Consider the following 25,457-nt stretch of genomic DNA (forward strand, 5'->3'; position numbering starts at 1 on the left):
TAGACAAAGCCTCACGGGCATCCAACGTCTTAAAGCCAATGTAGTTTTGACCCCCGTATTATCCTCATAATCCCTCATTAGGTGTTCAACGGGACGTTGACTTAACTCAATCACAAAAAAGCGTGGATTGTCCAAATTTATATATACAACTCTCGAGTACTTAATGCAATCGATATTAAAACATTTAATACACATCATCACCGCCCATAATAAACAACTGGAACATGAAGTTTCTAATATTATTTTACAAGAATTTTATATATAACTTTCCTTCATCAAGTGATGTGCAAGCATTATTGTTAGACTTTTAACTTGGTAAAAATAATGATAATGGAAAATAAATATTAAAAAGATAAAAATATTGACCAAGTGTATATATNCAATAAAACTATAGAGTTCTCTTCAAAGACATGCATCACTTGATTTAGTTTTTTACCTTGCAGTTTAAGAAATTAAAAAGGGAGACGACGGCGGAGCCAAAGAGACATACATACACGAACACGTCGTCGTTTTCCTTTTTAAATTTTTTATTTCCATATATATAATATGATTTTGACTTTTGGAAAAAAAATTCAGATTAACATGTAAAATTTTGGTTTAAAAAAATCTTTTGGTCACAGTGGAAAAAGATCAGCTCGATCGATTTATATTGCATGAGTAAGTTTCGGATGAGAGCTGCTTGAGTGGTATCGGCGTTCGCCAACAATTCCGATATCCTCTCACTTAAGTCATCCACCTCTCTATGCAAGCTTCTTATGTAGTTGCATGTCTCCTGCAACACTTTTGATGCCGAATTCTGCATGTAATACAATTGAATATCGAAACAAAATATTTAAAAAAGACAGATTTAGAAATTTTTCGACGGGGGTGGGCGATTAGGGGCGAATTATCACGATTTTGGGATAATTTTTTTTCTTTCCCTAGCTCATGTTAAAATAAATTCAAATTTTATGTAGTTCTTGGAAATATATTAATTATTTTCCGAAAATATTTTGTTAGACAAGTTCAAACTAAATTCTTGGATCCACTTTGAGTTTGACCACTGTATAAGTTTAATTATTACGTGGCGATATATATGAAGATCTAAATGTTAAAAAAAACCATATATAAATAAATTAAACATATTAGATTACAAATAAAATTGAGTAAATAATATTTAATTGATTGATCGAATTGGAATTTTCGGTTTTATATTTGCATCTCATAGTTCCAAGCACATCTTAAAAACGTCGGGGATGGTGAATCGCATTAATCAAATTAATTAAATAAACTACGCGACTTACCAAAGAGTACACTACTAATTTGACGACTTCTTAAATTATATATGAGCATTCATTTTCACGTCCATGATTTTTTTATTAAAAAATATAATTAATTATTGATCTTGATCATCATATGCTTTAAACTATCTTCGAATAAAATACCACCATGGACGTTAAATTGATAATCAGTACTCCTCGTGCATTTTTTTTTTTAAAAAAAATGTAATTTCAAAAAAATCCCGACGCAAAACACGAGTACCTTGCCTAAGCGCGAGCGAGGGTTTTGAACATCAGGAAGAAGCTGTTGCAACTTAGACACGAGTTCGTTGATTTGATCGTCCGAGATTCTTGAAGATCCCATTGAGTGCCTCGATCGTGACCTCCGGCTATACATTATATATATTTGTTGTATATAGAAAGAGATCAGATGCTTGGAAGCTAATATGAGATGATCATATATGAGCAAAGTGATACTATTATATATACTAGCCTAAGAAATTGTAATATTATTGTACTAGCTTGCTTTTCATATGTGAAGCCTCGGAATAAGACATGCAATTGCATGAGTGTGCGCAATGCCGTAGCTTGTCTAGTTGTCTTTATATAAGGGGTTTGAAGAAGTGAGAAATTGAAGTAGGTAAATTATTTAATAGTCAAAATTATAGCATGCATCTAAGATATGCTATACTATCATTACTTCCTGTTGTGTTTAAAAGCTATAAAAATATTTATTTTGATGATTAAAAAAACAATTTACTATCATTACTTCTTGTTGTGTTTAAAAGCTATAAAAATATTTATTTTGATGATTAAAAAAACTTGTTATTGTGTTTTTAATATATTTACTCAAGTATAAAACTGATTATTCAAGATGGAAGCTGAAACTCGAATTTAGCCAAACTGAAAATATGGTGAGCTGCAGTGTTTTGATAATATCTGACAGCTCTGAGATGAAAATGACCAGCCGTCAATGTAACTGAACAGAAAACTCAATTTGAAACAAGTCACATCTCACATCAGTTGATCTAAATTGAATGTTATCTATGCAAACTGATTGCAACAAAAACAACAATCAGTTTGTCATTAGCAGTTGCAGTATTTTGATCTGTCTGATCAGCTAGGTTATCCAAATATAACGATTTAGCATGCGTTAATACGATTATCTACACTCATATTCACGAGTCAAAGTCTGAATCGGAGTTTAAGATGCTGATAAATGACGATGAATCTTCTAGTTCTGCACAGACTGAAATCTTCAGCAGAATTACTCAACAGTTTGGTCCATTCTAGTTAACGAGCCCAACTGAATGATCATTCTAGCTGACGAGCCTAACTGATAGCGGACCTCAAAATCAGTCAGGCTTCGGAAAAGCTTCCATCAAGGCGGAAATTATCGTTTTAATGTCAGAAACTGTCCAAAATATTCTCAAACAATCATATTTTTGTGTCTAACATATAAATCATTCTTTAAAATGTAACATATTTAGATACATGATAAATATCATATATAATAACGAACTTTTTAAATAAATTCACATAAGAGTACGTATGTCAAAAACTTGAAAGTATATATGATATATATTATTCATTCTAATAGTTTAGCTATACTATTTTTTACTTTAACAACTATCTCTAATTTTTTTTATTTAATATTGAATTATTTTAAGTTTATTCAATATATTAATGTAAATACATACTTATAATTAGATCAACACAAATACATACAAAATGTAGAATTAGTCAATATATAAACTAAGATAACCACATAGATGTAGAATAAAGTCAAATGGTAGATTATTTAAAACTCATAAAAATTCATGTATAACAAAATTAATTCAATGACTAAAATTCTTAAAATACATAACTATATATACACATTAAGCCCGAGATTAGTCAAAAAAGGCAAAAGGAATAAACTTCTGAACTCTAAGTTGTCATATTAACATGGGATGACTCCATATGGTACTTTTTTTTTCAAATATATAATAATAATTTGACCAATATTTATTGAAATTTTTAGAAGAAAATAAATATATAAGAGGGAGGATTTTAATTTTTGGACATGATTTTTCATTTACACATGGGGAGATGAGGATCCAATTCGGAAATTGGGTGGAAATTCGATTGGGACTATATTATTATAATTGAATATCAACGATAAAATTATGGTGATATATAGAGGAAAGACGAAGAAGATGTTAATTGTATTGATCCAAGACTATGGTTCAAATTTAGACCATATACTACTAAATTGAAGAAATCTTTGAAAAGCTTATCACTTATAAGATGCTGGTACTCTACAGTTACGTAACTACGTTTAATCATTTAGAGATTTTAAATAGTTTTATAAAATACTCTACTGTATTATCTGTCGATACGTTTGTATTGATGTATTTCAAATTTATAGATTTCAAATATAAGTACACTACAATTACGTAATTCGTTTAATAACTTCGAGTTTCTAAACAGTTTTATAAAAAAATATATAAAAGACCTTACTGTATTATCTATGGTTACATTGGATTGATGGATTTTAAATCCATAGATTTCAAATGTATTTTTGTTATTTAGAGAACTAAAACCATAATTTTCAAATCCACTCATCATATATTTATATAGTATTTCATGTTAATTATAATGGATTTCAAGTTCATCAAATAATAGTGTCATTTGAAATTCATTACTGTATCTTATTAATGTATAATTAATCAATGTGTGAATTTAAGATTTAATTAACTATTTTATTGTGAATAATAAAATTATAATCGAAATTCATTAATTTCAATACATAGGAAATGACTATATTTTTTTTAAATACAAAACACACGAAAGGTTCTTTGGTCATAATTTCCTATTAAAAAAATACAGAAATATTAATATTTTGATGAGAGTAGGTCTCTTGTGTGACGGTCTCAAGAATATTTATCTGTGAGACGGGTCAATTCTACCGATATTCACAATAAAAAGTAATACTCTTAGCATAAAAAGCAATACTTTTTCATGGATGACCCAAATAAGAGATCATTCTCACAAAATACGACCCATGAGACTGTCTCATACAAATTTTTGTTTTTTGCTGATTGGCCAAACACGAGTCAATGAACTTTTATTTTACCAAATCAATGCCCAATCTTTTTGTGATCACCGATGATCTTTACAATCTCATTGAGAAGGCAATTGCTGCAACACTTTTCAGTTCACATTCTAAAAGTATTACCAACTTTAAGCAATATATATTAAAATTTTTGTACCATATATATTTTTTTCTTTTTTAAAAAAAGAACCCATAATTTTGATTAATTAAATTAAATAATTCAAGATTGCTCAGCATACATGTCGCGGCACATGACTTCGAACAGCAAGGATCCCCTACATTTTCATGATGAACACTGTTTAATTTATTTATTTACAATATATATTAATAATAAAATTTAATTTTCCTAATCCAAGATTGTTAATTAGAAATTAATTTTTGGAGTCCAAGAAAGATACTGTGTGATCTTCCTAAGCATGCATGCAGTCTAATATTATTATTTTATTATGCGCAAAAACTTTTATGTGACTGTTTCGATGATCAATTTTGTGAGACGAATATCTAATCCAACCCGACCAATGAAAATGTATTACTTTTAATCACAAAATTATTATTTTTCATTCTACATATGGATCGAGTCAACCTCTCCGTGAGATCATCTCATAAAAAAACTACTATTTATATTTTGAATGGGAACATGCTATATACATTGGCCTCCCTCGTTATTTCAAGTCCTTTTGAATTAATATATATTTTTTCAAAAATATTTTTGTTTTCAGAAAATTTTTATTATAACGTCGTTCAGACGGTAGAAGCAGTGAAAAAAAATTTCGGTGGCTTCTTAAACAAGGACATTCGGTTTATTTAATTATAATAATCCATATTAATAAATATATATTTATTTTCTCTTCTTTCTTCCTATAAAATCCAATAATATTTCTTTCCTAAAGATTATAAGAGTAGGTCTCTTGTGAGACGATCTCACGAATATTTATCTGTGAGACGGGTCAACCGTACCGATATTCACAATAAAAAGTAATACTCTTAGTATAAAAAGTAGTACTTTTTTGTAGATGATCAAGATAAGAGATCCGTCTCACAAAATACGATCTGTGAGACCGTCTCACACAAGTTTTGTCAGATTACAAACACTTTGTAGAATCAAAATTAATATCGAAAAGAAAAAAAAATAAAAGAAAGGAGAAAGGTGATTAATATATAGAGTATTTTTCAATTTTATTTCACTGACACCGAGAAATTCATTGAAATAATCCATTCGCATGTTGGAATATTAATGATTCAAGAAAGTCGTATAGTGTGGGGATTGATGATATCCTCCATTAAGATTAATTAAATGCGAATCGAGATTAAATTTATTTTCCTCATGCAAGTTGATATTGTAAGTCATATGAGTGTGACATTCGGTTTAAAAAAAATATTGCTTGCAAAATCTGAAACTATTCAATTTTGAAATACTGAAAAGAGATGGTAAAGATGAAAATGGCTTGCTATCAAAAACACACAGTTTTTTCTCATCGTTACACTGAACTGATAGTTTTCTAAAATTCTAAATAACACTGACTACCACGTCTGGTCATAGGATCGACTTTCGCATGCATGTAACTCGATATCCATAGCCGACGACAGCAAAATCTGGCTCATGGTGGCTTTCCAAAGAGCGGTATGAGTTGTTTCTCCAACTCTACTAATCTGGAACAACCGGATAATAGATCATGCGTGCGAAATTGGAATAAACCGATCAACTTTTACATATTCAGAGCAAATGAAGGATATATTCATTACTTACATTTCATATTTCCGCGAAGCTTCACTATGTTTCGCTCTATACATCTCGCTTTCTTTGGGTGTGGTGCTAGGATCATTGCCTGCAATAATCGAGAAGCCATTAGAACTTCATCATATGCAAAACTATGCACAACGTCCAAAAGTACTTACCCCCACTGATTGAAAAATATAAAGAATTAATATCCAAGTAGGAAATATGCTATATCTCTCTATGTAGATGTCCTGATAACGTGGATTACATAACCTTTGGAAAGATTAAAGATTTTTTATGGTCAAGATTGTTCTAAGTCAGTAAAGAAATTCAGGACTTATTTCTACAAAGAAAAAAAGAAAAAAAGAAAAAAAGAAAAAAAAGGAAGGTTTAATTCATTAGTTAAAGTACATGTAGAAACCACTGGAGTAGGTGTGGCTTTTTGTTACATAACCAATTCAACAGTTTTCTCAAAGATAATAATGCATCAGTTCCCATGGATGCATGTTTGACAAATAAATCCAGTTAAAAATTTCTACTTTGAGGAATTACCAGTAGAATGAGGAGACTCGGTAGCTTTTACTTGAACAGTCTGATGAACTCTAGTGGGAGGAGGCAACTTAGCAACAATCAATCCCTGATTAATTTGGAAACAGATTGAGAGTTAAGAGTTTATTTCAGGTATAAAACCATAAAATGTTTAAATATAAAAAACTAAATGGCAGCTGGAGATCTTAAAATAAAGGAAACAAAAGAGGATTAGCACGAAATTTAGCCAAGCGTCTTATCCTACACCAAAGATTCAGTATCTAAAAGGCTAATCCAAAGGCTCAATTGCATTTTCACCAGTGTGTTAGTTGAAAGAGGCAATAGGCTATTGCACATCTGGCTAAAGTAAAAAATGATGCTCACCGGGCACTTTGGAAATTTCAAAGGATTTTAAACAGTTCACAAGTGAATGGCAAAATTATTCTCATCATCGTCTTTGGAAAAAGAAATAATAGTAACTTGCCCAAGGCCACAATTATATAACACCACTCTCCGAACAAGCACTTTTGCTGAGAGATCAATGACGGACAGGATCATCAAGTATCATAAATATTAGGTTTCAGTTGATTTCGTTTTTAGGTTCTCTGATACGGCCATTCCACTCAATGTTGACCAAGCAGTGATGATAATTGTGAATGAAGCAGACCAAGAACAGAAAGATCCGAATCCCAATCATGACACAAACACACGTGCAGAAGGAGAGAGTGAAAGCATCATGCATCATCGTTCTAGAAGGCAACAAAAACCCACATGGGTGAAAGATTACGTCATGTGAATGGCAGAGCATCATTTCCGTCCTTTTAGTTAGTTGCAAATTTAACATGTTTTTTATCTTGTTTTTCCGTAAATTAGAGGAAGTATAAATTGTAAATGGAGGGGAAAAGAGAGATTTCCAGAAAGTTGAGATTGTTTTTTCTTGTTTAAGGAGTTAGCACAAACTCGAATTGTGTTCATCACTATCATCGGTGCTCTGGTTGTGCTATCAGGAGCGAAGACATATCTGAAGCCATGCGCCAATTGGAGGCCAATTTTAGCCATTTTGTTTCGCTGCCAGTGAAACATTCAACAAGCTACTTTGTCTTCTCTGGCAGGCCAGACCGCTACTTTGTCCATGTCCAAAAGACCACTGGGTGCTTTGCCTCCTACAGCATCCAGCGGTTCATTCAAGAAATTAACTCTAGCAGAGATTCAGGACAAGAGGGCAAACGGGAATCGAGTCATGATCTTGCTGGGACATGATCTCGACGATGACCCCATACAGTTCGCTGCAAATGACAGCCTCCAGGCCGCCTCGGACTCAGGTGAGGACCTTGAGGTTAGTTTACACATACTTAATAATGCATCGAATCCTAGAATTTCCGTATTACGGCCACACACAGCAATGTTCCTGTTGAAAATACTGGAAGCCATAATAATTTCATTCAAGAAGGGCTACCTGAAAAGTTGGGATTGAATTGCATCAATGCTAAAAGGCTTCGTGTGTATATGGGGAATGGTCGGCATCTACGGTGTGATAAAATTTGTCATCGGGTTTCTTTCTTATTGCAAGGCCATGAGTTCTTTATAGATCTCTTTTTTCTTCACCTATTTGGGGTTTGGACGTTGTCTTGGGCATGCAATGGTTGCGCAAATTGGGGTCGTGTTTTCATGATCATGAAGCCTTGACCATGGAATTCTCTTTTAATGGCTAACACGTGTTTAGAAGGCAACAAACTGACAGGGAAAGAACCAATATCTTATCATCAGTTGTACACCATTTTTTGCCAGCATGTCATCACTGCATGTTATTCAATTACTTCCTCCCACTTCAGGGAGCCCCAGTTACTTCTGCCTCTATTATTGCCTGTGGATCTCTTAGCTGCAAGACTGGTAACCAAAGGGCAGCAACAAAACAAGCAAATATTAGTCCAATGACCTAATAGTTTCCCGGAGGATGCTACCTGGGAGGACTTCAAGAAGTTTTGTTCGTCATACACTCACACCTTGAGGACAAGGTTGTTTTTGATGGGGAAGGGAGTGATATGGCCATTCCACTCAACATGGGCCCAGCGATAATGGACCAACAGTTACAAGATTGGGCCAACCAAGGGATAATTATGAATGAAGTGAACCAAGAACAGAAAGATCAGAAGCCCGATCATGACACGAATACAAGTGCAGAAGGAGAGAGTGAAAGCATTGCGCATCATCGTTCTAGAAGGCACCAAAAACCCACATGGATGAAGGATTACGTCGTGTTAACGGCAGAGCATCATTTCCATCCTTTTAGTTAGTTACAAATTTGTTGAGCTGTTTTTCTGCAAATCAGAGGAAGTATAAATTGTAAATGGAGGGGAAAAGAGAGATTACCAGAAATCTGAGATTGTTTTTTCTTGTTCAAGGAGTTAGCACAAACTTGAATTGTGTTCATCACTATCATTGGATAATTGTGAATGAAGAGGACCAAGAACAGAAAGATCCGAATCCCAATGTTGTAACAGTTCGTCCATTACCCCCGGGCCCATGTTGAGTGGAGTAGTGCCATATCATTCTCCAAACCAAAAAGCCAATTGTCGAAGAGTGTTTTTAAGGTGGTATTGGCTTGAAGATGATGGCAGTAAGTTTTATCAAATCCTATTTCTTCCCTAAGTTTTGTTGCTTGACACGATGACGATGGAGGGTGGGGACAATGCGTGCGGTATAAAAAAAATTTGTGGTGCCCTGGATTGCAAATGTGAAAGGGGTGGCAGATAGGAGAACAACTTGTGGTGGGTGGCAGTTACAAACCGGTGGAGGAGTGAGCGCAAGGTGACATCATAATTTCCGCAGAGAGGCTCTGGAGTGGCTTGGTGGATATATGATACTGGGCAGAGTAGCTATTGAGGGGAGGGTGGTTTCGCAAGCGTGTAGTGGTTTTACTGAGACTAAGAGGGCACATGTTATGAAGATGTATCTCCAGGGAAGCAAGGGTGCTGGAGGTTGTAGCTGGTGCAGTGAGTATGGCAGTGGAGGATGACTGAGTCGCTGGATTCGCTGCTATTAATGACTTTCAGAGCAGTGAATTTCGAAAACAGGGTGTACAAGAATTGTGAATATTAATTTTTTTCTGTCGCCACCATAGTACCTTAAAGCCTTTTCCCCTCTCTTATAGTTAATTTCTTAGAAAAATGCAAGATGGAATTAGTGAAACACAAGAAGCAACAAGCACAAAGAAGTCCAATTTCCGCGATAATAAGGTAATCATTTAAGCAAACAAGTAGAGAGCAATTCAACTTGAAAAAACTCGAAAAGAAATCTAATTTTTTATGTTCGATTTTCCAACAAAAAAAGGTAAATCAATTTCCTCTCCCGCGAACTAGAAAAAATACCTGTTTTTCCTTTCGCTTCAAAATCTTTACATGACACTTCTTTATGTAATGCATCAAATGGTAGCGCGAATGCCTTGCATACAGGTGATCTCTAATTTCTGGGTTAGCATTCAGCCAATCGGATACGTCTGATGACTTAATTACCTCATCAGTGTCCAGTAACTCTAGCCAAGAATAGACTGGCATCCATTGATCGGTACGCTGAAATCTATGATCGTACAATTTCTCCTGTCCAAGAACAAATTCAGAGCTTTAACAGTACAATTTACTAAATTTCAAAGTCATAGATGAAAAGAGAAATTGATTATACTCAACGGGAATTACCATAGTTGGTCGTTCGGAATTTGGGGCAATTTGGTGCTGTAAATTTGCTGCGAGGAGGCTGCGAAGAGCGGATGAAGGTATGAGTCCCCGATGAGTCCCTGCACTTAATATATTTCATATTTGTGGTGCTTTTCCTCGAGTTGTTGAATTTTGAACACAATCTATTTTGAGATTGAAATGAACCAAGTCGTTTGTATGTTGTTTGGAGTTCGATTGTCGGTTAAAATTATTTGTTAAACTGATCGAGCAGAACTCGAGTTTGATTTCAAATTCGATAATTTTATCGAGTCAAGCTCGAGCTTAATTGTATTTGGCTCGTAAGCTTGCGAGTTCGAGCTCAAGCTCGACTAGTTTATTGAACAGCAAAGTTAGCAACATGCATTGTTTATTTGTGTCCAACATTCAGTTTTAGTCAAAGAGATGATACATGAATGTAATAAAATGAAAAATTCGTCCTTCAAATTTCTATATATTAGTTAATATTTTGACTAGGAATGCTCAAAGAGCTCACGAGTCTGTTTAACGAGTCGAACTCGAGCCAGACTCGTTAAACATTATAAACGAACTATAACGAGTCGAGCTCGAAGTATTCAGGAGCTTTGTAATTTTCAAACGATCGAGCTCGTGCTTAATCATATTTGATCAAATATTTGATCATTGATTAAATATTAATTAATTCGGACTTTGGATGACCATAGGCAAAGATAGCTATTATTATTTTTTCTTTATTACAGGGCACGCTCCCTTCACACTCTTTGTACTTCACGCCTTCGAAGTATTATACTCTTTCTGACCGACTCGTCTAAATTAAAGAAAGCCCTTTCAATTTCTTGATTTCGTGAAACACCCTGAGCATACTCCACCAACAGATCGAGAAAAACTAAACCAAAAAAGAAAAATCAATCTTTTTTCTAATCGCATATGGGTGGATCTGGAGCCGGAACCTTCCTAAAAGTTCTGGCCAGCAATTTCGACGTTCTTGCTGGGTAATTCCGCACTAAATATTGGTTTTCTCTCTATCATAATTTGGGTTTTGAGCTGTTCATGGACTATTGATTTAATGTGGCGGGTGTTTCTTTTGTTTTAGAATTAATGCCGTGTTTGTGGGTTTACATTAATTGATTCCTGATATTTTATGGTTTTGCTAATGTTAAGTTAGAAAAAAGTGGTGTACAGGACTTAAGACAAGAGATGGGTATGATTTGATGATAAAGCTTATGTCTTTTGAAAAATTTATAGCGAGGATTTGGTTTCTTATTAAATTTTTGTTTGTTTATGTTGCAGGCCTGTCGTTAGTCTGGTTTATCCTCTGTAAGTTTGATTATTTGAATGGTAGTGACCTCTTGTTCCAACTATATGCTGCTATCAAAAAGATATTTGATTTGTGTTTGGAAAGTTTTTAGTTTATGTGTATTCTATTGTGAATGTTTTGGGTTAATGGATGTTTACTTTTGAGTTCGTGTGCAGATATGCATCAATCAGGGCAATTGAAACGAAATCGCCTGTTGATGATCAGCAGTGGCTTACTTATTGGGTGCTTTACTCCATGATTACGCTTTTTGAGCTTACTTTCGCAAAGCTTATTGAATGGTACGGTTTGTGTTCCTTTTTTTTGAGCCAGTGGAATTTGTCGCAATTTTGTATTTTTGGGTTACATTTTACATGGAGTACTTGCTTGGATAAGTTGCCCACCAACATTCAAAAGAAACTATGTAGGATAGGACGGGATTTATGTTTTTTTGAATATCCTTGCCTTTTTTTTGGGTTAAGCTTAACAAGAGTATAATTTGTGTGTTGAGTGTGAGCTTAATGAGAATATTCACATGGAAATGAATGTGAATGTAAAAGAAAAATCAGATGTTTATATTTTTTTCTCTGTGAGGAAAGATATTTATATTTTTTTCTCTGTGAGGAAAGATGTGATAGATCTGAATGGTTCCGGGTCGACTAACATGGAGTGTCTTGCGAAGTATTTCCTATGAGATTTATTCTTCATACAAAGCTTTACATTCTTCGTTTACTGTTGCCAGATGTGAAGTATGTAACTTTGGTCTCGAATTTCATTGTGCCCTAGGATACCTTTGTGGCATTATACGAAGCTAATATTCACCTGCTGGTTAGTTATGCCATACTTCAGTGGAGCCGCATATGTCTACGAGCATTTTGTCAGGCCTTACTTGGTTACCGGGCAAAAGAGTGTTAACATATGGTATGTTCCTCGAAAGAAGGACGTGTTTAACAAGCCAGATGACATACTCACCGCAGCAGAGAAATATATCGAGGAAAATGGTCCGGACGCATTTGAGAAGATGATCCATCGGGTACATGTGAAAATTTCCACAAGCTATGAGTAGCTACGTGTTTTTCTTTGCAAGAGTCTTCTCTGATTTATGTTTGATCTATATTTGTTTTATACAGGCTAATAGAGAAACTACGTCTAAGAGCAGCCATTACACTTTGTACGACGACAACTACAGGTACGAGTATGACAGGTACTGATCGTGGTTGAGTTTCAGTGTTCTACTTGTATTGTATATGGTTACCTAGTGAAACATGGCCTGGTAGCATCGGACCATGTCCGTGTGTGTGTTTTCTAGACACTCCAGTTTTCTTATGTTGTGGTTGACTGGAAGATCTCTTTTCTAATATCCTTGTGTTTGATAATCTAATCAATGTGCATGCTCTATCCTAACGAAAATTGAAAGTTGCCATAATTATGTTGTGATTTTGATGTTCTTTGTGCAAAAGTAGTACCGGCGAGTGAGTTTTTTGGTCAACTTCAAGAATCCCAAGAATGGGAATTCTAACTTAAAAAAGTTTCGAATTCGAGAAAAAAAATATATTACGAGAATAATCTTTGGGAGAGTTGTTTTTCGAAGAAATAAGTTTGAACGAGGTTATTCCTAAAATTTCCCGAAAGAAAAATTCTAACCACAAGAACCCATTTCTCCAATTTTTTTTTTTTTTTAAAAAAAAGTTCGGTGGAAAATTCGTAATTTTTTTCTCCGAAATGCCTTTCAGAAATTCATTTTCGAAAAATTATTTAAAAACGATTCCAGTAAAAATATGCTAAAAACTGTTTTATTAGATTAATGTTTTTTTCAATTAAAATTTTTTTTGTTAAAATCCGTTTTATTAGAGTAATGTTAATTTTAAGTTTTTTTTTAAAAAAATAAATCAATTTTAGATAATTATATTGCTGTCTAGATAAGTTAAATAAATTTTTACGCAAACATCCGAGTCGCGTTTATTAGTACTTTTTACCATATATTTTCAAACATTTTATGTTACTAACGATATGCTTACGATCAGCCCAAATTTTATTTTAAATGCTAAAGTAAAATTTATATTACATTTTAACAATTATATTACATTCAAATCAATTAACATAGATTTTAAAACGTAGGAGTAAATATTTCGATTAAAAATAAGGAAAAAAATTCTTAAAATCCAACCATTTCCATTAAATCCCCATTACTTCTACCCGTTTCACGAATTTACTTTCTTACTTATCTGGGTCTGATCGATCAACGAGAAAAATTGATGCTCGGGGAAAAATATGGATTATTATCTTTGAATAACCATCGTGGGAAATGGATGATGTCGATTTAATGAACCAGATGCACCAAATTTGGATGACTTTGCTCCCTCAAATCAAAGAATGAGCATTAACAAAGGGACAGAGGTGTGTTCCGGTATATCTCCTCCGACACTCGAGACAAATTATAAAAAAATGTATAGTGAATATTAATATGAGATACGTTACCCTTAGACCAGAAACCAAACTTGGTATTTAAAAGGGTAGCTTCGTACTAATCATGGTCAAATTTGGGGTCAACTCCCTAGATTGAGAACTAAGCCCTCGTTGATTTGTGTAAGCGCTGTAACAGATACCTCTACGCAAGAACATTAATTCATTTTGTCCTCGGCCAGAAGATCGCCCGCCTTGGATTCGGCCAAATAGCCGATTTCGAAACCCATGGACAAGTCTTTTTTAAGAATCATTAGTTATTCGTGTCGAAGATTGACGTAACCCTCACATGATTCAAACAATTTACATAGCCACGGATCAATGGAGATCCCATTTATATTACAAACATAGGAAGTACATTGGCTCTCTTTCCCAAATTGACACGTCACCGTTTTTAGTAAGATCTTTTGTTGACTTGAGATATACACCCGATCTCTTTAAAGGATATCAACCCTTAGACTCCTTTGGGCGAGCTCTGAGCACCGATCCCTTGTTTTGGACATATGATCTTCGAACCATACGACGACGTTCAATCTTAGCTTTAAGGGCCTCCATGCTAGATGAGATTTTCGAGCATCGGCTTCTTGGGCCAAAATCGACTGGTCTAATTTATTGGACTTGTCGACTTCACCTCAAGATCAAAAATAAAACAAATAATTTTTTTTTCGATTTGTTAAAAATAAAAAATGTTTTCCAAATTCCCATTTTCCTTCCTCTCCTTCAGCCCAAGTAGCATCAAAGCTAGCTGTGACAGACACAATATAATGCATGTCGTACACTGTACATTAAGCTTATATTAATTTAATTTAAATTTCCAAAATAAAAGGCAAGTTCAACTCTCCCAATAAATTTCATATTCTAGTACAATAATTGGACGTAGCTGGAGAGACGTCAATATCAGCGGTGGGCCTTTTGAGTGTAAGAAACATTAATCATAACCAAAATCATCAAATTTTATATTTGTAGACACTTTTTAAACCCAAAATTCAGCAAATCTTGTTTATGTTCACTACTTAGGGGAAGATTTGCTCACACATTATATGCTGCCTCAAGTTTGTCACATATTGGACATGATTAACTTGCCGTCGAACCATTTAAACACCAGCTATCGATGACTAAATCTTACATTAACGTAAAATATAGACAGAGAAGTAGTTTCTATAGGAATCTATATGGTCTCGTGGACTAATTTTTCTTTAGATTAAAAATTTCGAGACTGGGCCGGGTTTTGTTTAGCATGTTGTCACTCATGCTATGTTAAGCTCAGAGGATTTCATAAATTAGGACCGATTTGTTGTGTGAATTGGTTTCAATCCATGAGCATTTTCTTGCTAACCTGATGACAAATTCAAGCACTCATAAACCAATGATCTTGCACTACCACGACTAAGGTTGGTTATACGTACACATTTGTGCGTTTTTATGTTTGACATTCCACTAACACAATGCACATATGTGTGTATATATATCAAATGGTAGTAAACACATATTCCTTTCTGACGGTGCAAGCAGTCGTCAACCCAGAAGTGGTCTTCAGCTACATTGGAGCAATTGCCATTGAAGTTCTAAACTTTATTGGATACACCCGAGGCTTACACCTTAACTACAAAAGCAGATCGGCGAATGCTATTGCTCACTTACTTGCAATTTTTACTATTTCTTCCCTATCTCCTTTGTATGGGAGTCAGGGAACTTTTCATTTTGATTGGTTAATATAGTAACCGACTATCTCACTCATTCTTGATAAAGTTTACAAGGTTTTACCCTCAAAAAATAATTAAATACTTGGTTGTACGATTGTTAACTTGAGAGGAAAAGAACTAGAGTTTTTGAGTTTTTTTTAATTGGTTGCTATTTTTGGAAAATCAAATGGAATTTGTAATGAGAAATTATTGGCCACGTGTGGGTATCAATTGCCTCTACTATGCTATGCGACAATTTTTATGAGATTTAGTGCTCACTTTTATTATCGAACCTAAATTTGACACCCCAACACCAGTTGGAAGTTTTGGTGTAAAAATATGTTATTAGTACTCGGGAAAAAGAAAAATAAAGGTGGAATGGTTCGATACAAATCAATTCTGTAAAGAAGAAACAAAAACAAGGAAAATTGAATATTCAAAATCTAATATATCCTTGCAATCTCATAATCTTAAGTGACCTCTATTCGACATCTTGGATCAAAGTCTTTCAAGATTCCAAACTCGACATTGTAAGTATTCTGTTAATGTAATATCTCACACGTTAGCTCTTCACGGTTTTAGACTAGTATAAAGACGTTTAATGAAGTATTTTGTTTCTTAAACAAAATAACAATTGGGATTCTACAACGTGCAAAAACACAATCTTAATTAGCTTATTACTAAAAAAATGAATACGATTCTATTAACGATAATCGGATCATCGAATTCTTTGCTAATGATCACTATCATTAATAAGTATTTGAATTTTAAAACCCTAAGAAATTAGCAGTTGATAGTGAAGTGGGATCGACGTAACATCACAAGTTGGCAAAACTATTGAAGATTCTACATCTTTTTTTTTTTTTTAATAGCAAATTCTACACATTTTTTTTAAAAAAAAACAAAGAACTAATCATTCAGTGAGCCCATTAAATAATGGGCCCACATAATTCCAACGGCCCAGATTAGATACATCCGTGGGCCAGACTAAACCCACCACCGATCCTCATGGCGCCAGCGATGCCTACTTCTGATGTACATAAGTAATCCATCTGTTGCTCATTCAATTGTACTGAATGGTTAAGCCAATCTCCAGCATGTGGGCCTCACCACCTGAGAACTCCTGCATCTGTTCAGATATGGGTCCCCACTAAGCCCAATTACCCGGCCCACCACAATCAAAGACACTTGCCCATATTTTCATTGGGTAGAGAGTATCATATATATTTAACAATTCCCTTTAACTTACGTTATTATATATATGGTTTTATTTATTTCCCAAAGTAGTAAAATATAAAGGTGGGCCACTTATATTTTTTAACACAACAAGTTACATGGTTCACAAAAGTGAAATCAAGATACCATATATGTTGAAATCTTTGGTACTTCAAAGCGTTGAATCAATATCTTTTTGGTTTAGTTCTCTTAATATCTTGAGACTAATTGATCTGATTCATATTTTTAGTAAAATATAATATTTCTAACAAAATTAACTCATAATAAATTAAAAAAATCATTTTGTTCTTCAAGATATATGAGTAAAAAGATAGAATTTGGAGGAATCAAATGACATCTAAAATATGAAATCCCACTTATGCAATAAGAATCTATATCCATCACAAACTTACATGGAATTTTATTCACGTGTGAGTGATAATCCCATCCAATAGTCAAGAGCTTGAAATGCCTCACGGTTTAGAAAAACAAATTTGGAAAAAAGAACATTCAATTAGAAGAGAAGAAATGACCATTATTTTATAATATGCTCAAAGATTATGCAAAAATAAGCTACGTAAAATATAACCAAGAATCATAACAAAGAGTTATCTGAAAACAATAATTGCATTAATCAAATATCGTGTGACAATATAAATTAAAAAAGAGAATCAAATGTGGTCTATCACAAAACCAAATCCAAAATTCCAATGTCAAAATAAAATATTTTCAAACTCTAAATTCATCACATTAATCACACAAAAATTAGGAGCTCATAAAGAATAGGAAAAATATATATATAATAAAAACAAGGAAAAAAAATTAAAACTACATAATCAAGCCTCACGTGTGTGATTTACACAACAAATTGAACAACACCGAGTTGGCGGCAGATTTGTAATCATTCAAGAATGGTGGCTCGTTCCGTCGTGCCGATCATTGCCGCCGCCGTGAGATCCAGCCGAAGGAGATTCCGACACCCCTGATCCGCCGCCACTTCGATAGGGATTAAGCCCAGCAAGAAGGCCACCTAATTGACCATCACCCAAACCATTACCACCACCTCCTCCTCCACCTCCACCTAACTGCTGGCTAGGCATCAGCGCCACCGGCGTTGTGAAATTCATGAAATGTAGCCCACTAGACATATTTCCTCTGTACAAAGCGGCCGCGGCGGCAGCGCTGTTATTGATGTTAACCTGTGGAAACGTCCAAATTGGATCTCCACTCATCCAAAAGTTCGCCGGAATTGAAGAGTGGCTCGCAGGAATCGTCCCTGTACTTGACTGCAGCAAATAGTTTCCAATCTGGTGGTGCTGTGGATTATGCAATAATTCGTGCTGCTCCGCCCTTCGCTTCCGCGCCCGTAGACCTTCCTCTGCTGTCTCCGCCGTTAAATCCATGGAATTGCTCTCACGCATTTCTTGCTTCGTCTGCATCAAACTAGGGTTCATGTTCCCCGCCTGAAAATTCAGCAGAGTCGTGGAAGAACTCTCCGGCGACAACCCAATGCCTGGAAATATCCCACGGCGTTGCTGAAGATTGTAATTCTGGTTAAGATACGCAGATCTCAACTGAGAAGGCACAGACATGCTTGAACCCGAGCTACGTAGAGAGATATTAAGCGAAGTAAAGTTCGCGGGAATCGTGCCGGTCCCCGTGGCGGCGATGACTGCCGGTTCCGCCTGTTGTAGCAGCCACTCAATGGTTTCACCATCGGACTTGTGGCCCAGCTCTCGAGTGAGCTGGAAAACCCTAGCAGCACATAAAGCCGGCATCCGGATGCGCCGCCCACGGCCGTCGACTTTGGTGTGGCGATCTTTGGTCGACGTTCTTTTGGGGGGTGGCTTCTTGGACGGTTCCGCGGCAGCGATTTGGAGACTTGAGGATGGTGTAGTTGATCGTGGGGTGGTGGAGCTAGGGTTTGAGATGACATCGGTGGAGATGGCGAGGGAAGGATAGGCGGAGCTGGTTGAGCAGCCGGCGGCGGTGTCATCTTCTTTCTTCTCAAGTAACTGAAAAGGGAAGTTATGGCGGTTGTGGTGGTGGTGTAGATGATCATCGCCTCCCTCCATGATCGCATTAGAGATACAACTTCAAGAAAATCAAACCCCACTGCTTCAAAAATCTAATCTTTATCCTCTATCCTTTATTAAAAGCAAGATCTCTCCTATATTATATATGGAAATATACTTTTAAATCAATTAATATAAGTATATTTTATTTTCGGAAACCAAAAATCACAAAATGGGGAAGAAGAATTATATGTAGTTTCCCTCTGTAAAATTTCTCTGTGTTTGGAATTTCTATCACAATCTATGTGTTTTTGGTTCAACAAAGAGAGAGGAAGATAGAGAGGATAAGGCAAAAGGAGAAGAAGCTTTAAGCATACAAAGATAATGAGTGGGAATTATATGGGGTGAGCTTTAAAAAGCTAATTTTTTTTATATAAATAATAAAAAAAATGCTTTTGTTGGGTTCTATATGTGCCAGGAGATGTGGAAAAATAAAAAATATATTTTTTATTTTAATTGTATGGTTTTTAAAATGTTGCATATGAATATTATAATTTTAATTTTATAGCTTGTACAATATAGGTTTTGCATTGATTGGATTCTCTCAACTTCTCTTTCCCCCCCTTTCTTTTTCATATCTTTTTGACAAAAATCCCTTTGTTGCAATGCACTAAAAAGATGATAAAGAAAATTTGTGATGATTCTTCTAGTTATTAAATTAATATATATTATATTATTTAAGGGAATTATGTGGGATGATTGTTTTCTTTCTTTTTTTATTGTGGTTTTGGACAGAGGCCTTTGGTTAAGACTCCACGTGAGGTGCTCTTTTTATCATTCAATCCAGCTTAAAGACAATGGTGTCCAATGTGGGACCCTTCCTCAAGTCAAATTAATGGAGGAGTGAGCTCAAATTAGTGTATATATATACATATATAGACACTCTTAGTACTCATTACTTAAGACTCCATATGTTGTTCACCAATTAATTAATAAAAGTGTTATTAATGTAGTCATGATACTGGTTAAGTTATTGCATCCATTATCAAGGATTTTTCGACTCTACGTCTCAACTGTTCTCTACATTTGGATCATCAATACGTAATTTCGATTTACATTAAAATATGAAAGATAAGTGCTCGACGTGATCATTTTTATTAATGAAGATATACCTGTTTTAATCCATAACTTAATTAATGCTAACAACTCGGTTCTCCAATTTATATATAGGCAAAAACTTGTGTGAGACGGTTTCACGGGTCATATTTTGTGAGACAGATCTCTTATTTGAGTCATCTATGAAAAAATATTATTTTTTATGTTAAGGATATTACTTTTTATTGTGAATATAGGTATGATTGATCCGTCTCACAGATAAAAATTCGTGAGACCGTCTCNTCTTCTGTTGCGATTTGACATGGGTTGTTTGTTATTGTAATATGTCTGAAAATAATAAATCAGATTTTAAAGTTTTATCAGATTTTTAAATCCATTTTTTGGAATTATGTACAACGAAGTTTATTTCTACTTTAATTTAAAATGATATATCTTTTATTTACTTTAGTACTACTAAAAATAAATTAATTTTTTTATCCCTTGAATAGAGTATTTGAATTTGTCCTTCTCCCCGTTTTAATCCATCAACTAGATTGCGTGTTGAAATCTTAGGGAGCAAATGTCGTACGAGGTAAAATATATAACGATAGATAGATATAATCGAGTAATTTTCCTGGTCTTACGCTGTAAAATATTATATATTATGTCTTCAACTTACAAGTACAACCCACAAAATTCTTAATTAATATCATGGTAATTATTAATAGAAGTAATTATATATATAAAGTGAAATATAATGTGCATAGCGTGATATGATTACTGCTTATACTACAAATAATCCACGTGAAAGATAAAATTTCAGACATTAATTTTTTATTTTCCCAAAAGAAATATAGAAAAAAGTTGTTTTGTTGGTAAGGGGGTTGAGAAATGGTGGCCTCCTCCATTCAAGTAATGATTTCCTTTGCTTTTTGGCCATTTATTTAGCATTAATCATTTATTTATAATCAATAACTAAACATTCTTTTTGTTGCCTTTACATTCTTAATCATTGCTCTTAGCAATTAACCATTATTCCATTTACAAGAGAGCCATTAAAATTTAAATGATATCTATGAATGAATATTCTCATTTGAAAAAATTAGAATTTCATGTTTTCTCCGTATAGATAACATCTCCAAATGAATTTATCAAACCTTGTTTTTATGTGCACTTAATATATAGTTCATCACCGTTAAAATTTTATAAGTCAAAATTTTATATATTTATAATTTTGTTCAATTATATTTGTAACGTCCCAAAAATTTGAAGGTCCACATGAACCACGTGAGTTATCAAATTTTTTATTTATTTTAAATAAATTATTTTAATTGCATGAATTGATTATGGTATGCATGTTTATATGTTTAAAATGTAGTTTTCTACTAGAATGCATAAAATTGTGTTTTTAAATGTTATTCGAGACGCGACCGAGGAACGGAGATCCGAGACCATATAAGAGAAAATATATTTATTAAATGATTATTTTTAATTATTTAATATATGGTATATTTTAATAGGTATTTTCGAAAATGAGATGTTTTTATACGCCGAGTTGTATTTTAAATCCGTAATCGATTTTCGATAAAAATAAGGACCTTTTGAGAACTCGGCTAATATTTTCACAAATTTTCTTAAGCAAAATATTTTAAATATTATCCAATGTGCTTAATGGGTCTAATATACTAGGTTAATGGGCCTAAGCTTGCACCGTAACAAGATAAACATATACGTATATGATGAAAAGGAATAAGTATATATATATGATGAAAAGAAAAATGTTCAAAGTTTACGTTCATGAAAAGTATTTTCATTTTTGCTTGTGAATGTATATGTATTACTTGCTATCATGATTAAGGTTTGCTAAGTCGATAGACTCACTAGGTGTGATCGATGCAGGTGAGCGTGATATTGATGGAGAACTTGATGGTTGAACTAGCTGGACTAAATGTGCACACAACCCGATGACCGTCGCTAGTTTTCCACAAAATTACGTTTATGATTTAAGTTTATTTTAAAAATTTTATGACATATGATGTTTTGAGTGGTTTTGAGAGATTTAAGAGTTTATGTTTTATTTTGAAAAATACTAGTTTTAGATTGGTTGAATGATTTACGATTTCACGTTTTGAATTGCATTCTTTTGGATTTTCAAATAATAACATTTGTTGGTTTATTTTTAAATTGTGCAAAATATTTATAGATATGTAAGTACAATTCGGCCAAAGTCAAGGGTTTTGGAAAAAAATTTAGTAGTATTTTAAAGTTAAAGAACAGTTTACATTTCAATATTATTGAAATCGAGTCTTGATCATATTTTTTTTTTTAAATTTGGTCGGATCAGCCAACATATTTAATTTAACCGGACATGTCTTTTGTTGAGATTTAGGATAAAAATGGTATGGCTGCTAGACTGGCATATATGCATCTACCACTTGGAATTTAGAATGGCATATATATATATATATTTTATTCATTCATTATTACNTGTGTGTGTGTGTGTGTGTGTATAATAGTAGCCACAATACATTTAAATAAAAATCATAGTGATGGTACATTGAAAGAGGAGTTCTAGCACATAAATAATTAATAATTTGAGAAAAAATTTATAAGGATCTCAAGTAAATCGGTGCAGAAATGTTTGTCGGTGCTCATCACACACACACACATATATAGAAATGTTTGTCGGTGCTCATTATTATACATACATAGATATATCTTATATATTAATATGGTTCAATAATTATCTCTGATCCAACAATGTCGTTTGGACTATTGTACAATTTAAAATATTTGAGTTGTATCATTACCACCATCTATAACATTTGATAAAGCGACAAACGTTCATTCTTACAATTGGTAGCATAGTCAAGGTCATGATTTCGATTTCCATTAATTACAATGAGTGCAATTATTGGGAGGGAGATTGTTGATGTGCAATAATCGTCTCTGCTAGGTAGAGCGATCGAACCATGTCGCTTAAGTTGTTGTACGGTTTAAAATATTTGACTTGCATTATTACCACAAGCTATAACTTTTAATAAAATGACAAACACTCCGTCCGATCCAACATATATGTATAATTTTGGAAATAGTATATATTAGAATGTTACATTGAAAAAGGAGATGTCATACCAGGTGAAATTCATCATGTCGACTTATCTACCGTTCATTTGTGTGTTGTGAGAGCCCGTACCAATTGAAAAGTCACAGCTATACCAATTGAATAACATAGAATCTACTTGTGGTCGATGTTACGCCGAACGACTTCAATGAATATGTATTAATTAATTAATCCAATTTTTTATGTTATAAACCTTTGTTAATACCACTGTATTCTTAAATTTGAAATAGTTAAATGAGGTCCCATGAAATTTCATTTATTTTCCATCGTAGTTAGCTAACCCGCCCGATTGTCCGAATCTTTAACATATGCATCGACGAAACTATCATAATTATCAAATCAGCGTTATGTCAGAAAAAAAACTAAAATTATTTAAGAAAAAAAAAACAAAGATAATAGTTTAATATTGAAATTTGACAATATTAAGTAACAAAATCTTATAAAAACAATCATACAATACCAAAAAATACGACTTTGCATGATAATGAAAATATTTAGTTACCCAACTGGTCAGAATTTATAGATCATAAACAACAAACTTTATTATCAGTAACTGCTAACTTGAAGCTGGATAAATTAATTATCGAGACTGATCAGGAATGTTGACCGGCACATGTTATATTAAATATATGTGTCAAGTGAATGAAATGTAAATACATTACTGTTCATTCAGTTAGATTTCTCATTCAACAANAAATATTACTTATCATTATAAACATGGATAGAATTGACTCGTCTCACATATCTAATTCATCGCACAATAAACCTAATATATATATATACACACACCAACAAAGAAATTTAAAAAATTGCAGTTAGACATACATGTAACCAAAATAGATAAGTTTCTGTTCCCATGTGATGGCTTTAGTGGATCTGTTGACAATGCTGCTCCTTTTGAGACCACAAGCTTTGCCCCTCTTTTCGTGAAGATGACAGCTCAAAACATTGTTTTTTTTTTTTTCATGTATTAAAATCATCAATATTGTTATTGTACGATCATCCACACACATTAATTATTTATAATAAAATCAAATATAAGTATGCCAAAGGATATTCAAATCTTTGATATATATTATCGGATTCGATATACGATAAACGATATGTCATCGGTTCGTCGAGTCGGATAATCTTGAAAATCAGACTTCGATTATATATGTAGGATCAAGTTAATCTCCATAAGTTATATATGCAGTGCCAATGATATTCGACAGTGATGGATTTTTTGAATAGCAAGTTGGGTATACTTGAAGAATGAATATGATAACGAACTATACTTTAATTCAACAAATGCAATGTAAGTGGGCTCTGATCTTACCCGATCTATGAAAAATTAATATTTTTATGTCAAAAATATTTTTTTCACTACAGATATAGATCGGATCGACCCATCTCACTGATATAAATATTTGAGACTGTCTCACTATACACCTATTTGTTAGTTAAATAGATTGAATTACACACTAGATTGATAAGTTTTTATTCTACCGCTTATCCTGCAATGTTTCTTTAGAAAAATATAAGCAATTTTATGATTGTCACTAGAAGTGGATTTTTATCTAACAAATACATCTATATGATTTAATATAAAGTTGCACTTGAATTGATGTATTTCAAATCCATTGGTTTTAAATATATTTTTGTTTTTTAGATAAACAACGTCATAAATTTTAAATCCAATTCTTACATGCTTATATAATGTTTCATGTTAAATATGATATATTCATATTCACCCAATAACGATTTCATTTGAAATTCATTATACTTTGTGTAATTAATGTTTAAATAAGTAGGGTATGAATTTAAGATTTGATATTTTATTTAGTTGTTAACAATATAACAATAATTGAAGTCCATAAATTTCAAATTCATCTCTTCGACTGTACTCTAAAGTTGCATTTGAATAGAAAGATTTCGATTTGAGAAAAAATAAATTAGGAGAAGAATTTCAAATGAGCGTATTTATTAGCAATATAACCTTCTTTTTATATATATTAAAAAGCCCTTCATAATTCCGGACTATTGGAATTCAGTAGCAAGGCCCATAACCCAACTTTGAACGAGGCCCACAGATCCCTAAAATCCAGCTAAATATTAGGCTCGCGAATAGCCGGTCCAGTGAAGGCCTCGATCGCATCTCAAAAAAAAAAATCAATTTTTTTTTTTTTCGCTCTTTCATTCATCCCTTTTTTTTTTGGCCTATCAGAAAATTTATTCTTCAAAAGGAAAATTAATAATAATTGTTGATTTTGAACGTAATTTTTCCAAATATTCACTCGTAT

The 25,457-nt window shown here is 33.4% G+C and overlaps 4 protein-coding genes across 5 annotated transcripts; 1 reads left to right on the forward strand and 3 right to left on the reverse strand.

Moving 5' to 3' along the window:
• Positions 1-577: 577 nt before the first annotated feature.
• On the reverse strand, positions 578-1,690 carry LOC140974629 (transcription factor PRE3-like). The gene is made up of 2 exons (XM_073438180.1): positions 1,522-1,690; positions 578-796 (listed from the first exon to the last, which is right to left on the reverse strand). The coding sequence occupies exons 1-2, from the start codon at positions 1,654-1,656 to the stop codon at positions 578-580; spliced, it is 354 nt and encodes a 117-aa protein (XP_073294281.1). The 5' UTR covers positions 1,657-1,690.
• A 4,099-nt stretch (positions 1,691-5,789) lies between these two features.
• LOC140972890 (uncharacterized) lies at positions 5,790-10,433 on the reverse strand. The gene is made up of 5 exons (XM_073435357.1): positions 10,294-10,433; positions 9,970-10,197; positions 6,626-6,710; positions 6,104-6,182; positions 5,790-6,006 (listed from the first exon to the last, which is right to left on the reverse strand). The coding sequence occupies exons 1-5, from the start codon at positions 10,294-10,296 to the stop codon at positions 5,955-5,957; spliced, it is 447 nt and encodes a 148-aa protein (XP_073291458.1). The 5' UTR covers positions 10,297-10,433; the 3' UTR covers positions 5,790-5,954.
• Positions 10,434-11,046: 613 nt separating this feature from the next.
• Positions 11,047-13,021, forward strand: LOC140972891 (HVA22-like protein a). 2 transcript variants are annotated; one of them, XM_073435358.1, is made up of 5 exons: positions 11,047-11,279; positions 11,578-11,604; positions 11,761-11,883; positions 12,368-12,614; positions 12,712-13,021. In XM_073435358.1, exons 1-5 carry the CDS (start codon positions 11,215-11,217, stop codon positions 12,790-12,792), a joined length of 543 nt encoding a protein of 180 aa, XP_073291459.1. In that variant the 5' UTR covers positions 11,047-11,214; the 3' UTR covers positions 12,793-13,021. The 2 variants fall into 2 exon arrangements, with proteins under 2 accessions (XP_073291459.1, XP_073291460.1); XM_073435359.1 differs by lacking the exon at positions 11,578-11,604.
• Positions 13,022-17,661: 4,640 nt separating this feature from the next.
• LOC140972892 (transcription factor TCP15-like) lies at positions 17,662-19,344 on the reverse strand. The gene has a single exon (XM_073435360.1). It carries the CDS (start codon positions 19,014-19,016, stop codon positions 17,847-17,849), a length of 1,170 nt encoding a protein of 389 aa, XP_073291461.1. The 5' UTR covers positions 19,017-19,344; the 3' UTR covers positions 17,662-17,846.
• Between the last annotated feature and the right edge of the window lie 6,113 nt (positions 19,345-25,457).

The sequence above is a fragment of the Primulina huaijiensis genome, chromosome 3 (genome assembly GCF_012295235.1).
Source record: "Primulina huaijiensis isolate GDHJ02 chromosome 3, ASM1229523v2, whole genome shotgun sequence".
In the NCBI taxonomy this organism is placed as follows: domain Eukaryota; kingdom Viridiplantae; phylum Streptophyta; class Magnoliopsida; order Lamiales; family Gesneriaceae; genus Primulina; species Primulina huaijiensis.

What these genes read in the sequence shown, in the direction of transcription:
- LOC140972891 (XM_073435358.1), top strand. Translation starts at nt 11,215, where the DNA reads ATGGGTGGATCTGGAGCCGGAACCTTCCTAAAAGTTCTGGCCAGCAAT. An exon ending in AATTTCGACGTTCTTGCTGG is followed by an intron (nt 11,280 to 11,577) that starts GTAATTCCGCAC and finishes TTTATGTTGCAG; the next exon opens with GCCTGTCGTTAGTCTGGTTT. An exon ending in TTGAGAAGATGATCCATCGG is followed by an intron (nt 12,615 to 12,711) that starts GTACATGTGAAA and finishes TGTTTTATACAG; the next exon opens with GCTAATAGAGAAACTACGTC.
- LOC140972890 (XM_073435357.1), bottom strand. An exon ending in CGAGTCTCCTCATTCTACTG is followed by an intron (nt 6,183 to 6,625) that starts GTAATTCCTCAA and finishes CGATTATTGCAG; the next exon opens with GCAATGATCCTAGCACCACA. An exon ending in GCTTCGCGGAAATATGAAAT is followed by an intron (nt 6,007 to 6,103) that starts GTAAGTAATGAA and finishes CGGTTGTTCCAG; the next exon opens with ATTAGTAGAGTTGGAGAAAC.
- LOC140972892 (XM_073435360.1), bottom strand. Translation starts at nt 19,016, where the DNA reads ATGGAGGGAGGCGATGATCATCTACACCACCACCACAACCGCCATAAC.
- LOC140974629 (XM_073438180.1), bottom strand. Translation starts at nt 1,656, where the DNA reads ATGTATAGCCGGAGGTCACGATCGAGGCACTCAATGGGATCTTCAAGA. An exon ending in CTCGCTCGCGCTTAGGCAAG is followed by an intron (nt 797 to 1,521) that starts GTACTCGTGTTT and finishes TATTACATGCAG; the next exon opens with AATTCGGCATCAAAAGTGTT.